At 36.5% G+C, this 17587-nt stretch overlaps 2 protein-coding genes across 2 annotated transcripts in view; one reads left to right on the plus strand and one right to left on the minus strand.

Annotated features, from left to right (window-relative positions):
• LOC107719850 (retinoic acid receptor beta-like) overlaps positions 1-6163 on the plus strand; it is a 92097-nt gene extending 85934 nt beyond the window's left edge. The window contains exons 6-8 of the mRNA XM_016527388.1: positions 3155-3359; positions 4912-5070; positions 5881-6163. Of these exons, the coding sequence (XP_016382874.1) occupies positions 3155-3359; positions 4912-5070; positions 5881-6095 (579 nt within the window). The 3' untranslated portion in view covers positions 6096-6163. The remainder of the gene's footprint in view (positions 1-3154; positions 3360-4911; positions 5071-5880) is intronic.
• A 4457-nt stretch (positions 6164-10620) lies between these two features.
• LOC107719851 (DNA topoisomerase 2-beta-like) overlaps positions 10621-17587 on the minus strand; it is a 56783-nt gene continuing 49816 nt past the window's right edge. The window contains exons 29-35 of the mRNA XM_016527390.1: positions 15375-15528; positions 15113-15280; positions 14421-14601; positions 13788-13870; positions 13611-13700; positions 12713-12936; positions 10621-11154 (exon numbers count right to left, since the gene is read on the minus strand). Of these exons, the coding sequence (XP_016382876.1) occupies positions 10993-11154; positions 12713-12936; positions 13611-13700; positions 13788-13870; positions 14421-14601; positions 15113-15280; positions 15375-15528 (1062 nt within the window). The 3' untranslated portion in view covers positions 10621-10992. The remainder of the gene's footprint in view (positions 11155-12712; positions 12937-13610; positions 13701-13787; positions 13871-14420; positions 14602-15112; positions 15281-15374; positions 15529-17587) is intronic.

Raw genomic sequence — 17587 nt, forward strand, 5'->3', positions numbered from 1 at the left:
ACGACTCGCACATGCATGTGATGTCCCCAGTGCAGCAGGCAAGCTTGGAATTCGGAAAAGCTTACATTCAGCAGATAGAAATATTGCATTATATTGATTTTGTCAGGAAAAAAGATGATCTGAACAGTTGTGTAAGTTGTGACTTTACTTTACTCTGGCATTACATCCCACCCACATCCCTCTGATCAGCATGTGGTACATTATATTATTACTATAATTAAAAATCTTTTTGGAAAATTAAACAGTTTCTTACAAACTTGTGTGATTTGATAAAATACATAAGGAAATATAATCGTATATGGGTAATGGAGAAATTACAATTAGCTTCAAGCTACACGTGACAATTAATAAGAATAATACAACACTTCTACTTGAATGTCGCTATCAATCAGTATTGAGTGTTTGTAATATCATTTGACCAATTGGATCGCAGTCAGAAGTTGAGTCAGAAATATGTTGTTAGTAATATTCTAGAAGCATTTTATGTGGAAGATACACAGTTATGTGGGGCGTGAAGAAAAAGTAATGTAACTAGTAGTGTAACTAATTACTGTTGCCAGAAAGTAATTAGTAAAGTAACATTACTTTTGAAAGGAGTAACTAGTAATGAGTAATATATTACATTCTTTGAGTAACTAGCCCAACACTGGTTTTAAGTTTAGTTTGAATGAATTAGTGATGTCAGTCTGTTTGATGAATGAATTTTTCCGTGAGGTTAATTCATTAATGAATCGTACAGTTTGAGCTCAGATCATTTGCTTCTCTTAGGTTTGTTGATGTAGTGTTTCAGTAGGTCAGTCACTGACGTCTAAAGTTTCACATCTTCTCGTGTTTTGTCCTGTAATAACATGATGTGCGGTAGTATTGCAGCCTGAAGCACTTGTTTTCTCAGTAAACTGCCATGGTTACACTATACTTTGTGTTTTCTGTGTAGAGTTCCAGACATTTCTTTGTTTGTTGTTTGTGTGAGAGCTGAGTTGTCTTTACTGCAGTAATGAGACAGAAAGAGAGCGGTCGACACTCGGTGTGGAGAAGATGATAGAGACAACGAGAGAGAGAGAAAATAGACCAACAACTGAGTGAAATACCTTCATCTAACACACACAATTAGTCCCCACATGTGTCATGGAAAACAGGATTTTCTTGATTCTTTGAAATATGTGTTTTATGTACAAGGAAAACATACTGCTCACATACACACTGCAGTTTTGCCATTCTTGTCTCTTGTATCATTCACGCTATCTTTATCTCAACACATACATTACAACTCCTATACAACAATATACTGTACATAATTCCAACTAAATATTTCATGTCCTTTTTATTTATTTATTTAATAAGTAGCCATGTAGTAATCGAGGAAATGAAACACACAGAACAAATATCTGTATAAATTGTTTCATAAATGAAGCCCTATATGTGGAAAGAGGGTAGAAATTGTTTTGAATGACAAAAGTATTGCTGTTTTTGGTGCATAAAACCCTGACTGATATTATATAGTGAACATCAGTGAAAAACAAACTTATATAGTATGACCCTTTTAAAGATAGTAAAGTCTTATACTTTGCCTGTCTGTCTGTCTCTAAGACACACACCATTTCCAGCTCCAAAGGTCAGAGTGTGTGTCCTGTGATAGCAGCTCACCATTTGTGTTGAGTTTGAGGAGGAGGATCAAACGCGCCTCTGTGAGTGTGTGTGTGTGTGTAGTGTATAGAGAGATGCTGTCAGCAGCAGTCATGTTTTATTCTGTTTCATCTTCTTGACAGTACCACCAATCACTGTCAGCAAGCCACAGTTTGTGCTGTAGAATCATACGCACACACACACATACCATATACACTCTTGTTATACATATACACACACGCAGAAGTAAATTGTATTGCTCGGGTGTTGTTTTTTCACAGCTGAGGTGATTTTATGGAGTTCACAGTTATGTTTCTTATAACTATCATCTTTGTCAAGTGTTTCTCGTACAATTCCTTAAGGAAAATAAAAAGTCAGTTGTTTGAATTGATTATCAGATATTTGACTTTTACAGACTTTTGAAATTGTTGAGACTACTTGAGGTTGACATGAATTACTTGTAAAGGCTGCCCTGTGTCTGATTTTGCCACACTAAACTTAATAAAGTAATAAACACGTTGAAAGTAATGCACCATATAAATATTGATCAGCGCAATCAAAGTAATTTTTATAAAGCAAATCAAGAAGTGAATTACTCACCCATTGCTTTAAAACAGACATCTGTTGGGCATGATTGTAGTTAAATACACAATGGAAGATGCACTTTATATTTAGTAAATCTCATTGAAAATAAATGAATAAGCGTTTTATGTTCTAAAATAAATTAAGTAAATTAAATAAAATTTGGATGTAAAATTTGGATGTATGTCCTCCAGACATAAATGTAGGTCTGAAGCATGGCATCAGCATCTTCATCTGACAATTTTTTTCTTTTGGTCCAGATTTCTGCAGTGAGTGGACGTAAAAAATTGAAAATTTCCATTTATGCCACGCAACAAGCAAGCAGCATACCATTGGCTATTAGCCACCAAAATACAGATTCCTATGCAAATGCTTCCCATTTGAATATTGTTTGGAGCACAAGATTTGGCATGATATTTGTTTAAATAAAATACAGAAAATACAATTAGACTTATATCTAATTAATTGATTAATTGACAAATAATCCAAAAAATATGCCACAAACAGGAAAAGTGAAAGCACTACAGATCTCCCATTTCCAACAGCTCCAAACTGCATTGCAAAGAGTTTGTTGAACGTTGTGCTGCTGCAAAGTCTCCAAAATGTCATTTACCTATGGTGTGCCTTATGAAAAGACAATGAAATATTTAAAGCCCACTATGTCAAAAATACAGAGATGTGTATGTACAGGGCATTTTGCCCTGCCGAGATCTCATTTGTGATTTTTTTTTTCCAGCAGCCATTGCTTTTCATCACAAACATTTCTGTTTCTTATACTCATGTGCATACACTTTCAGCTTCCAGTGTCTCAGAAAGGTGATGCTCATCTTGGGTCAGTTTCCTCCAAATTATTTGGCAGGCATGTCATACAGAGAAGTGAAGCTGTTCTATAATAGGCAGTCTGAATTCATTGGTCCATTGTTACAGTGATTTGATGCTTACTCTCTAGATACTGCGTATCTGCACACGTTACACCCCCGACCAGGACACAATGACGTTCTCTGACGGTCTCACGCTGAACCGCACACAGATGCACAACGCTGGCTTCGGCCCGCTGACAGACCTGGTGTTCACCTTCGCCAACCAGCTCCTGCCCATCGAGATGGACGACACAGAGACGGGACTGCTGTCTGCCATCTGTCTCATCTCCGGAGGTGATGCACACCTGCACACTCACTAGAACAGGGGTTGGCAAACTTTTTTTCATCATGTGCTGTTTAAAATTTTTACAGTTAATCACTGTGCTCCCACTGTGCCAAAATCCTTAAAGTTTGTTTGTTTTCAGGTTTAAATCATTGAATAACAGGGGCTGTATTCACAAAACATTTTTTCTCACCACTAAGAGTTCTCCTAAATAGCAGTAAAAGTTCTTAGGTAAGAGTTTCCTTTTAAAACTTGTTCACAAAGCTGAGAACAACTTATACTATAATGGGGAGAAATCTTAAGCTAAGAGAAAGGGGTTGAGCTTGTTGCTATGTATAATGCCAACAAGCTTACTGACTATGCCCACAGTGACTGGCTGATAGGGGATGAGTCTTTTAAGTATTTATGTGACTTTTATGACTTAAGTTGGTGAAATTTACTGTTGTAAACATATCTCTGCCATAATTACAGTGGATAGCTGTACACGTGCATTTGTTGCTGCCATGCGGCAAACCGCCCTTTTTGCGGAAACTTACATTGTCCCAGAACAGAAGCCATTTGCCTTATTAGAAGTCAATGTGTCATCAGAATGATTTTGAAACTGAAATTTCAAGGGGGGAAAAAATTACATACAGTTGCTTTAAGAGCAACAAATATGGCAGAACAGACTGAGCTGTCAATCACTAAATCTCACAGGGCAACTGCTGCAAAACTAGCTTAATTTATGTGATTCACACTGGATGCATGGCTCTCCTGCCTTGATCTGCAGTCTGCTTTCAGCAACTCATAATGCACCTTGGTTGCACAAACAGTTTGTCAGAACTGTTAGTACACATGCCATAGGTTGCCAACCCCTGCATTAGAAGCACTAGTACAGGGGTGTCCAATCCTGCTCCTGGAGGGCCACTGTACTGTAGAATTTAGCTCCAACCTCATTTACACACACCAGAACCCATTAATCAAGGTCTTACTATGCATAATAGAAACATCCAGGCAGTTGTTTTGAGGCACGTTGGAGCTAAAATTTGCAGGACAGTGGCCCTACAGAACCGAGTTTGGATAACCCTGCACTAGTACAAACATTTGTCAGCTAGTATGAGTGAAAAACACAAATGACATTTACAGAGCATAAAGGTTTTTAGTTTTTTTTGTAATCAATTTTTTTTGTTTGCTGCATTGGTCGTGGACTTAAAAATGACACATTTTAGTTTAAATGCAACAGCACAAGGTTTAACTTCTAATGTCATTGTAGTTCGGGAAAACCCAGATAACCTACTACTTGGTTTGCAAAATGCATGGAGAAATACTGTTTATTGAATATCTTACATACTGCATACTATTACAAATACTAGAACTAGTGCAGAATGTGAATGCGTCCAGTGACTTCCGTGCGAGTGATAACACTGCCCTCCTGTGGTCGTGGGAGTTACTTCATCATTGAGCACTGCACATTTAGAGGGTTCATATTCTGTTCAACAGCACTCTGAGGGATGGACTGTTTGTGGTATCTTATTCATTTATAATGTCTCTGATCATATGCTGCGTCTCTGGCTGTCTCTCTAGATCGTCAGGATTTGGAAGAGCCTTCAAAAGTAGACCAGCTCCAGGAACCCCTGCTAGAGGCTCTGAAAATCTACGTGCGAAAGCGCAGACCCAGCAAACCACACATGTTCCCCAAGACCCTGATGAAGATCACAGACCTGCGCAGCATCAGTGCTAAAGGTCAGCATGAACGCTGATTCTTCATATAGGTCAACACTGGGGCGTACTAGAGAAACTTCAGGATTTTCAGTGATGCTGAACTTTCAAAGTACCATAACTGGCATAGACATTAGGGGAACAGCATCCCTCATATCTTTAGACGCGTTTTATAAAATATGGGTAAATGGCTGATTAAAATTGAGGTAAATGTCTGATTCTGAATCTTGGACTCCCAGTCCTAAATAGTTGTTTCTAACTCACTAACTTTTCTAACTGTTTCTAAAGCACTATATAATTTCAGTCATTTCACAGTTAGTTTGCAGTTCATTTACATATACGCTTTGGAGTGCCTTGCAACAATATAATAATTAAAATTATAACGGGTAATATTTTTAATAATAAAAAAAATTATCCAGTAGCAATAGCAGTTATATTTCCAATCTATTTTGTGCTAACCCTGTTACATTCAAAATATATCAAAGTTGAAAAGCCTTTTCTTTGTGCAAAAAAATTTATTTTTTTTCAGTGACAGTTATTATTTTATCGTTCTTTTATAATTATAATTATTATTAGTTGAAGCCAATGTAATATAAACATTGTAAACATAATTAATTAACGATAAAGAAAAGCTCGTTGGCATCTGTTTGACTTCTACTTGCTATCATTTTTTAAACCAGTATTAAAATATCCCCGCAAAACAGGGTTGAACACAAAGTGCAGGGATTCCACGTAAATACATGTTAGAGAATGATATTTTAATTTTTTTTTAAAAGAGGCACAAGAGGTGCCTACAGCAAAACAGATGGAGCTCACAGTGAGTGTTTCCTGCAGGTGCAGAGCGAGTGATCTCTCTGAAGATGGAGATCCCTGGATCAATGCCTCCCCTCATCCAGGAGATGCTGGAGAACTCAGAGGGTCAGGACGGACAGAGCTCCTCAGAGCGGAGCGGCTCGGGCAAAAACAGCAGCAGCTCCACGGAGCCCAAGGCCTCGGCCCCCTCCCCGGAGCCCACAGACGGGGCCACTTCCTCCAGCGAGGAGCCCTAGAACATGAACCCTCAGACAGTACTGGTAGACTGGAGGCCGATCTCTCCAGTGTGTTGACTTCTGGTTGATTTCCGCCCATTTCCTGCTTTAAGAACAGATTACGGCTGGTGTATAATCAAAACATCTTGAAATAATCAAGTCCTACAGTATCATAGGACTGAATCACACACACACACACACCCTGAATCAGACGCCCACCTGTGACAGATGTGAAGCTCCTCAGGTCTCCTGTATGGATTCTTCATGTGCATGATAAGCTGTTACTTTTTATTCACTGATTTCCACACTTTCTCTCTCATTCAACCTGATGCATTCATTGTACATTTCATTGTATGTTTCTATGATGCATTTGTTGGTGTTTTTACATTGTCTAACATGCTCATTTAAAAAAGAGCTGAAGTCCTTTAAAATACACTTATATAGAATGTTTTTGCATATAGACAGTATGAAACTCTAATATTTTACATTGGTTTGTATATTTAAAGCTGTCTCAATTCTGATTTTTATGTTCTATGTAGGGTCTGGTGAACTCATATATTCACACTAATAGTGCACTCTATCAGTAATCATGATTTCAGGCCTTCATATGGAAGAAATCTTTAGTAATTGACTTTAACCGCTCTCTGTCATACTCACCCTCATGTTGCTCTAAAACTGTATGCTTAGTTGTCAAGCTCCAAATAAAGTTTGACAGCTGAGCATACATATAAATAATATTAAAATATCGTAGCATCAGTAAGCAGTCCAATCAACTAATGCACTGTATTCCATGTCTTTGGGCATTATACAGTAGCTTTGTGTTAGGAACAGACACAGACACCAGCGTAGCAAGGGTTTTATGTCAACAGAGTGCTGCAGAAGAAAAAAACTAGTTAGCATTTTGGAATTCTAACTGGTTCCATTTTGAGCACTTCTGGTTTCATGATCCCAAAATCAGTGGGGGTTTATTTTTTTTTTGAATGGGTTAAAAAGGTTTAAATGTCTGAAATAAGCTGAAGATATTTTTACGTTTTATTACACAGCATGAAATATATCAGTAACACCTCTCTTGTGATTATTGTAGGCTTTTGCATGTCTTTAAAAAGGCGGTTGCTAGCAAGTGGTTAGTGGGACTACAAACATCACAAACAAACATCACATCAAGCTCAGGGGTGGTGACGGTGATAGTTTGATTATGTAAGGACTTGAGGCGATTGTATTTAGTCTTCAGAATTCTTTTGTGAAAATTATTTTGATAAAATATTAAGCATGAAAACCAAACATGAATCAACTTTTGGTTTTGTCACGGAGCTTTTTTTCTGCAATAATCCAAAAGAAGCCAGTGGAAAAATCCTATTGGCTTTTTTGTCAGGGTAATGCTCACTTGGTAATGCTTATTTGTCTTTGAAAATAGAGTGCTGCAGGGTTGATGTAATTTTGTAAGCTAACTTTGTAGCACTCTATTTTCAGTCAGGTTCTATCACAAAGCTATCATAGTCCATCAGAAGACTTGGAAAATAGCACACAAGTCATATGGACAACTTCTGTGCTACATTTATGGTGATCTTTTACAGCCTCAGTCCCTGTTCACTGCATGTAACAGAGCAACAAGAACTTTCTTCATATCTCCTTTAAGGACATAAAGTCATACAGGTTTAAATGGCATGAAGAGTAAAAACAACAAACCTTTCATTTGAACAGAGTTTTAAGCAGTAAAACTGTCCCATCTGGGTGAAATTGATAGTCATATCATATATGCTGATGTGTGAGTGTGTTTTGAGATCAATGGGAATGGCAGAGACTGGTTCACGCAAACGCACATTGATGATTCTGGTCACTTGGTTCTGAATCAATCTCCTTTGCATAAGTGTCTTTTTTGCAGTAACTCAATGGGACTTTGCAATTCTTTACAATGCGACTGACAAGCCAGTTGTGCTGCAGTGAGCACATTGTACATTCATCTCTGTGTGCACTCATTAGGGAACCTTGTTTTTGTGTACATATTTTTTTTTTTCCCTATTATTATTATTTTTGTTTGAGTGAAACAAGTTTTTTTTTCTCAGACAGGGTGATACTATGAGCCTTCAGCTCTGATCAGTAAGCTGTAGCTCTGTTCTCTGGAGAGCTTCATTTAAACTGATCCTGAGTTTGTATAATACCTCTTACTGAAACACAAGTGTCGCTGGATTACCGTATTTACAACGGGACACTGTCTTTGGCTGATTAATGATCAAATTCAGTGCTATGTTTCTTAGAAAGCGAAATATAAAGGTTTCAGGTGCCGGCTGTTTGTCTGCTTGTAAAGCAGTTTGTCTGCATAAAGACGTTTTAGTTTTTAAACTCTCATTGCACTTATAAACTGCCCTCCTGAGAGTACAGGAGACAGATGTTACTGTCATATTATTTTTCATGAATTGCTGTCCTTATTTTACATGTATGTTCCTTGTATGTGTGGATAATTTTGTGTAATTTTGTAAATTCTAACTTGGAACTAAACTGTAAACATGTATCTAATAATTTACTCCCGCAGGGTCAGATAGGGTCACTGTAAGCCTTTGTTTACTTTTTAACTTAAAGGGATAGTTCACCAAAAAATGAAAAGTCTGCTATTTACTTGTCCTCATGTCATTTCAAGACCATTTTCAGAATCAACATTCTGCTGAATCGGTAGCATATGGTTTTGGAATGACATAAGATTTATCACTTAAGTCTCAAAAAGGTAAATGATGACAGAATTTTCATTTGTGAGTGAACTGACCGTTTTATGTGAACACATGCACCTCCTCTTAACGTCTCACTACGCATCTGCTCTGAAAACATATCATAAGGAACTGTTCAGACTCACTCATCTGAATGTTAATAAGGAATGACAAATTCTAGATGATATGCAGTATTTATCTTTATTTTCTTTCATTTCTTTTTTTTGTACCTCATCACATGTAGATTAGAAAACACGAATGTTGTTGTGCTATGCCTTTTATCTTAAAAAACCTGAGGGAAAGTGCTTTGTTTTTGTTGGAGCAGCATGTGTCTTTGAAGTTAACAAATGAAACAGCTCATGAATGTCTTAATAAAAACCCACGCCCACCCACAATTCCCTCACACGTCTACAATCCGCACTCATTAAACTGTAAGCTATGAAAGCTGTATCCTTTGAATTATGTAAACATTACGCTTTGTTACACAGAGGGGGGAAAAAAAACATTTTTTTTTTCTAGCTAGTTGACGTTGTGTTTGATTGAGTTAGAATATATCAAGCATAACTATGTCATGAGAGATTTTCGGAATCCAAGTTTAAATCTTGTTTTTAAAAATCTCATTCGGAATCAAGGGTTATCAAATGTGTCTTGTTATTCTTTGTTAAAATTACCTCGCATGGACCGGCTCGATCGCAGAGGGTCCGGCCTTCTCATCTGGATTGTTCAATAATGCTTTATGCTGAATGTGATCTTGTTCGAAGCTTGTCATGTGTCATGGCAGAGATGCAACCGTGTGCTTATGTGTTATTTTCTATCCTTTAATAATAGGAAACATCATTTTGCTGTTGTCATATTGTATACAGTTTTTAATGCATTTGTTTTGCTGGCTTTTGTGTAGAGAAACAAGTGATGCAATTATAGGTCAATTATGATCCGATTTGATTGCGTTTAGAGCTCTTTATGAGCTTACATGAGTTCTGAACCCTGTAAACGGGCAGAAAGATTAAAACCAACATATACTACACACATTTCAGATGGGAAAGTTTCAAATTCATCCTCTGATGGAACAATCCTTCAACAATTAGGAATAAATAAATAATGAAAAGTAGCAGCTCTTGAAATCATCTTGAAGCATGAAATCATCTGATTGTTTTTTTAAAACCTGTGGACCCCAGGAGTTTGAATAACGACAATTCAACAATATTTTTCTCAGAACCAGGAGTGTTTGTAACCATTTGTAAATTCCTCTGTTTTGCTTCTGTCTTGTTTGGACATTAACAATGCTTTTGTTCATGCTTGGCCTTGCCTTTACATGAACCCTTCTGGCAAAACAATAAAAATGTATTTATTTTAAAATGTTTGGGGAAGGTATTTGATGGTCACTTTATATAAATGGCCCAGTGCGAGTTTGAAGATGCAGTCAGCTCTCAGAGAAATGTTCAAGGTTTAGACATTTTACACTAGAAATGTATAGGTTGTTTTTGTTACATTTTTCTCTAAAAAAAAAACAAAAAACGTTGTGTTAAGCATTGTTTTTGCGTCCTTGCAGAACATTCCTATGCATTTCAACTATTTATTAAATGCGTCACTACGGTATTATCCATGTAAATCGTCCTCTTGTGTCCTTGCATCAGTTGTGGCTATTACACTTGATCTGAGTTGATCTTCACAAACGTTACACAATTCAGATTTGATCATTCTTAACATGTATAATTGAGTCTGTACCTCCATTTTAAGTTCATTACTATCTGTGTGTGGTAATAAACAGCATGTCACATAGCTGAACTTGTCTTGAACCCAATAGCACTGAAACACTGAAACATTTTTAGGAGAACAACAAATAATTTACATTTCATGTTTATTTTCAAGTCGTCTCAAAAAGGTAAATCATCTCTAATGCTGAACCATTAAAATGTGCTAAAGCACAGCAGTCTAAATTTCTAAAAGCTGCTCAGGACAAATACAATTCAATAAAAAACAACATTGTCAATGTATCAACAATACCAATAATAATAATAATAATAGCAATAACAATAATGAAAAGAGTAAAACAGCTACACAGTAGAAAGAATTCAACATCACAAGTGAAGAGAAAATAAAATGGAGGGTAAAATGTACAAAATTCTGCTGGGCAGAGGACAGTGAACCTGTTCTTCAACAAGCATTCTTCTGGTGTGTTTGTGTGTGTGTGTGTGTGTGTGTGTGCGCGCACATGCTTTCTAGTCAAACATATCATCATCATCGTCATTATCAGATTCTGCAAAGTATTTGACTTGTTTCTTGGCTCGACCGGACCGATCTCTGCCCGAGTCCAGACGGCTGAAGCTGTTCATGCCTGCATCGTCATCATCTTCATCGTCAGACACTGCCTTCTTTGGTTTCTACATGCCAACACACACACACAACATTGTAAGACACTGCACTTCTCCTCATGGGCACCTGCAAGCTCCAGAATTTAAAAAACAGTGTGCAAACACATTTACCAATGTGCATCACAGTCCCACAGTTTAGAAAATATTGTGGTACTGCTGTTATTTTGATACTGTTTTGGGGGGCGATCTCTGTGAACCCGTGCATCATGCGAGTTCACCGAGACCGCCCGCAGCAGCGAACCACTGCATCAGCGTCTATATATGATCTCGGATCAGTTTGATCAATCTGTAGACATTTTTAATGAGACATTTGTGTAATTAAAAGGATGAGTAGTAGTTAATAGTCTCTTACTGGCCTGTTTAGACAAGCTCGCCATAAAACAAACAAAACAAGCCCTTGCAAATTAATAATAATTATTTTAAAGACGCATAGGCCTATTATACAGACACTTCATTTTTAATGGTATTTTATTATTTTTATTGCATTTAATATATTATACTTTCAATAAAGTGTTTTCATTGGGTTGTAAAAGCTGTTTTATGCATGTTTTGTGTTTTTGTTGCATTTACACAGTTTTGACCAACAGGCGTCACCAGCGTGTGGTGTTTCGAGCGCTTCGAAAGAGTGAATCATTTTGCGAATCAATTGGTTCAATTGATTCGAAGCTTCGAAATGGTTCGTTTCTCCCATCACTACTGTACAGTATAACAATCGACTGACCGCTGGCGCCCTCTGCAGGACAAAAACTTCATCCACATGTTCATTATTATAGTTATTACAAGTGAAGACTTTTTGACTACTCTGCATGATTAGTTTGTTTTTTATCAGAGCATTTTCCATACTTTAAACTGCAATGCATGCTCTTATAGTTCACATGGGTCTACTTTTAATACTTTATTCACATGAAAAAAGCCATTGTAATTAATACTATCCTGAGCTATGGCCTGCTTTTTCACAAATTAAGTAATAAAATGAATAATTACAGCCATTCAACAACATGCAGACCATCATCAGTCAGACTTCACTGAGTTGGTGAGTAGTGCAAAGATAGTGTAATTCTATACTGTAACACTAGCCAAAGGATGTGGGGAACTTCAAGAATTGAAAATCGAATAGTGTGTTAATTAATTATGTTTATTTTTTATCAAAATAATTAAAAAGCAAATATTAATTTAATAAATTAATGTGTCACCCTTATAATAAACATATTTACATTTACATTTAGTCATTTAGCAGACGCTTTTATCCAAAGCAACTTAAAGATGGACAATAATGCGTCGTTGACATGCAGAACACAAGCTTCTAGAGGCACATAACTCTGAAGTAATGAATTTAGGTAAATGGGTGCAGAGCCAGTGGTGGTTTTGTAGGCAAACATTAATGCCTTGAATTTAATGTGAGCAGCTACTGGTAGCCAGTGCAAATTGATGAACAGAGGTGTGACGTGCGTTTTTTTCAGCTCATTAAAGATTCATCTTGCAGCGGCAAGCTATTTGAAATGCATTATAGCGTCTGCATTACACAGACATAGCTTGCAGGATTTACAGTAGAGAATATATCCCTCACCCTGCTGGTGGCAGTCTTTCCAGTCTTCTTCACAGGGCTATACTCATCCTCCTCTGAGCTCGACTGCTTCCTCTTCTTGCCTCGGCCTTTCCCGCCCCCTTTCGGTGCTGCTGGTGATTTTTTAGTGCCTGTGTCTGAGTCCGAGTCCCAGAGAGCTGTTTCAGACTTCTTGGCTTTTACTGGAGCTTTCTTCTGTTTAGGTGCTGTGTCTGCAGGTTTCTTAGCTGGAGTAACACAACAACATGATTTCAACAGACTGGAAATGAGTAATTCACATTTACTCGTTAAGATTGCTAAGATCTGAGCTGGTGCGCTACATGTCCACTGTACACACATGCTAGTAAAGATTTCTGTAGACCACAAAACCAGTCTTAAGTCGCTGGGGTATATTTGTAGCAATAGCCAAAGAAACATTGTATGGGTCAAAATTATAGATTTTTTTTTAATGCCAAAAATCATTAGGACATTAAGTAAAGATCATGTTCCATGAAGATATTTTGTACATTTCCTACTGTAAATTTTGTGGTCCAGGGTCACAAATACCTGTTCATTTAAAGACTGAAACAGAATGTTCAAGAAAAAAAAAATGTTGGGTGAGACCAGATTTCCTCCATCAGGAATTGACTGGCTTGTGAAAAGTGGTTGTGCCATGACAGTGGTTTTGTGAATTGTGAAATTATTTCAGAGGACATGACTTGATTGATCAGAAAATGCAATCAATCCATAAGTTATTACATTTTGATGAAGTATTGCTAGGACAAACCTTTTTCTTTGGAATAGCATGCACTGATGAATTGTTCACAATAACATGAAGAACACACATAAAGAAGGTAAAAAAGGTTACATTTTTGAGTTCATGTTGACTTTTAAACATGATTACTCATTGGCGGTCAGGTACCTTTTTTAGCTGGAGGTTTGTCAAAAGCAGAACTGCTGGAATATGATGAGTACACTGGACCCCTGTCATCATCGCTGTCTGACTTCACATCTGATGAACAAACACACATTATTACACATGCACTAGCATGTTTAGTTTAGTTGCTTGTTACACGATAAACCACCACTGGACACATACCGTCATCGCTGCTCTTGTCAGCATAGGCAGCTTTAGATGACACCACAGTCTCTGGATCCTTTTTCTTCGCTGGTGAAGTGGACCTGAAAATTAATTCATCAAAACTGAAATGAGCTGCATTCTATTTGATTGTCACTGTCAGAATAATATGCATACTACATAGTTTCATTAAATGGGTGGATCTCCCAAAACCTATCAAAAACATACAATCGTCATTCTCAGATTCCTGTTAGGTTATCATTATAGTAAAACAACATTTGTTCCTCAAATTATATTAAAATAATTACTAATATTAATACAATAATATTTGTATTTAAATCAGCATAAAGATAGTACAACAAATATATAAATGCATGTATAAGTGATGCTCTGTATATTCCTTAAAATTTAAATAGTAAAAGTAAACAATCTATATTGCAACGAGTTGAATTTTTACAGTACAGTAATTTTTTGCATTACAGTAAAGAGAAATGTGTTTAATTGTCATGAAAACAATGTCACAATGCAAAAATCTTAATGGTCCTAAAACAGCAACATTTACACAAAAAATACAATTTCTGAAATATGAACCTAAAATGATTGTGACGGGCTTTGAGAGATTCACCCAAAACTGAATATAAAGACAAAACATACAAATTAGTAAATGTTGTTTTTGGAGGGAAAATGTCATCGTCATCATCTTTATCGTCATTGTGTCGCTCTGTATCTTTATAGTTGTGAACTGGTGAAGCGGAAGCATCATTCTCCTGTTCTTCATCACCATCCTCCTCTTCCTCCTCTTCAGAGAAGTCAAACGTGTACTTGGCCTTCACAGCTGTGAAACAACACAGCACAAACCATTTTAGGCTATGCATTTGTCATTTTAACACAATATGAGTAAGTTACATTTGTTGGAAATTCAAATGTTCACATACGCACTACCACTTCTGCACTTTTTCAAAAATTCTATATAATCTTTCAGATGCTGGTCAATTTCTTCTTCCATAGATATTAAATGTTTTTTTCTACTCTCGTGTGTAAATAACATACAGCAGTCCAGCCCACTGATGCTATGCAAATATATACGGTGTAGGGATGTAACGATTCACTCAACTCACGATTCGATTCATGTGTTTTTTTTGTTTTTTTTTTACAAAATGAGATTTAAGACAAATTATAAATTAAATGTGTCCTTTTATTATTGCTTGGACAAAATAGGGCTCGCGGTTAATCGTTGCATCCCTAATACGGTGAAATAAATAGTATAAGTATAAGTGTAAGTATATCGCCCAGGCCTGATGATAAAAACAGTAACAGTACAGGAGTATTAACAGAAGCACACGCACCTGAGGCTCTCCTGTATGAGGTGTCTCTGGGAATAACAGGTTCATTTTCATCCAGCTCACTGTCGGACCGAATATCATTAACTTCTTCATCATCTGACCATGGATTCCTCTTCTTCACTTTCTTAGCTGGAACTTTAGCGCCTGTTGGCTTTCTTTGTCTCGGAGAGCCTGAAAAGATTATATTAAAAATAAAAATATTAAAAACAAAAACCTCTATTGAAAGTAAACTGGAGTTAAACAGAGTGCCAGTATTTATTGTCACCAGGTTCTTTCTTCTCTCTCTTCACCCGAGGAGCTTTGGGTTTGGCTCCTGGATTGGGAAGGCCGGATGGAGAAATGAGGGAATTCTCTCCTTCGTTGGAGCCCAGCGCACTGTCCTCATCAAACTCCAGCTTCATGGCAGCGTCTAACTCAACCTGACATGAACACACACATCTTTAGACATGTACACACACTACCACGCTTGACATTTATTAGCTGTGCTTCAGTCTATTTAGGTATAATTGATATAGGACTCCAGACTATTACATAAACAAATAGTAATCACAATATTACTACTGTTTGTCACAAGTAGGCATGGGCCGGTATGTGAATTTGGACGGTATGATAGCCTTAAGCAAAAATATCACGGTTTCACGGTATCACTGTATTGTCGTATACAATAAAAATCTCTTATTTTTAAATGACTGGGTAAAAAAAAAAAAATAACTTTTTTTCCGCTGAACACAATATATTTTGTTTTTGAGCAACATACAGAATATTAGGAACAGTAGAATTTGTTTATTTTTTCTTTGATTTGTTTCCTAAAAAGAAGAAAAATAAAGACTGCCATCTTTATTTAACCTGAATCTGTAATTACAGTTATTTAATTGTAGTTATATAATTCATATACATATCATTTATATCATTTCATATCATTTAGTTATATAATTTCATACACATAATTTAATTTAATAACCCAATTTGAAGTAAAAACAGAATGTTCTGACTAGCTTTGTGAAATTATACTACATGCCTGAACGAAGCAAACAGCAGAAGCTCTGAATGAGACGCAGATTCACTCTCTGACAGCAGGAGGCACTCATGGAACACCAGATACGGCGTTTCCTTGAATACCGCTGTAAACAAAGCAGCACTGCACTGAAACACTGCTTTAATATGAACTATACAGAGACCAGATTAAAAGAAAATACCACGTAAACTTTTCTGAAGTCCCCTCAGAAACACATTCATATAAAACCCCAAATCAACATTGAGGATTTTCTTCCAATAGTTTGCGCATCATGAACAGTGAGTGATCTGCCTGCTACAGTATTTTTCTCTGTGCGTCCGTCTTCCCGTCTTCAACGTCTCTGGCCTCTGTTAAAGGCACAATATGTAAGATTTTTTTATTAAAATATCCAAAACCACTAGAACAGTGTTATATATTTTGCTGACTTGTGTACTTACATTATCCCAAATATTTCGAAGAATCTTATATTAACAACAGCAATGTCTGTAAGTGCAAAAAAATCAAATTTTTATAAAAAAAATTTAAAAATAAATGTAAAAGTTTTGAAATAGTTCAACACCAGCTGGATATATACCAGGTTGTAAGACTAGGCTGGATGTAAAATGCACCTTAAGTCCTGCATTGAATTAATACCTGTTGCACCAACAAGGTGTAGAGCTACGTAAGAAAAATTTGAAGTGTAAAGAGCATATTGCTCAGAGAGGTATAAATCCTTGTAAATAATATTGCATGTCTTTAGGTCCATTTACAGTAAGAAATATGTTTCTAAACAACAAGTTAAGCATGTTTTTTTTTTTCTGATGTCTTCTTACTGACCAATGTTATTTCCTGTACTAATATAAAACAGTATTATCTTATTACATAACCACAGTGAATAACTGTACAAGGTGAATTAAGTTGTATGTGATTAACTTAAAAAAAAAAAAAAAACAACAACAACAACATAAATCTGTATTCAGATTTCAGAATGAGCACTTAAAGGACATTTGAATTTGAAGTGTTGGTGCAACAGATGTAAATATTTATCTGAAGGCTGGCTGTAGCTAAGCCCAGTGTAGGCCAACACTAGATCATGGTAACCACTAGGGATGGGTATCATTTACATTTTATCGATACCGATACTGCTTATCGATACCGGTACTTATCGAAAAATATGAAGTGAAAAATGTTTGAAAATTTAGCTGGTCCCCAGTGACTTTCATATTTGTTTCCCCCTACTATTAAAGTCAGTGGGGACCAGCAACTGTTTGGTTACCCACATTATTCAAAATATCTTCTTTTGTGTTCAGCACAAGAATAAAAAAAAATTAATAAATGTTTGGTACACCATGACTGAGTAAATAATGACAGAATTTAAATTTTTGGGTGAACTATCCCTTTAATGACTAGCGGTAGCATGTTTAGTACTGCCGCTTTAAGAGCTGCACGCATCTGTTTTTCTCTCAACTGTTTACTTTCACTTT

This window comes from Sinocyclocheilus rhinocerous, unplaced genomic scaffold, assembly GCF_001515625.1.
Source record: "Sinocyclocheilus rhinocerous isolate Xijiao unplaced genomic scaffold, SAMN03320098_v1.1 scaffold1563, whole genome shotgun sequence".
NCBI classification, from domain to species: domain Eukaryota; kingdom Metazoa; phylum Chordata; class Actinopteri; order Cypriniformes; family Cyprinidae; genus Sinocyclocheilus; species Sinocyclocheilus rhinocerous.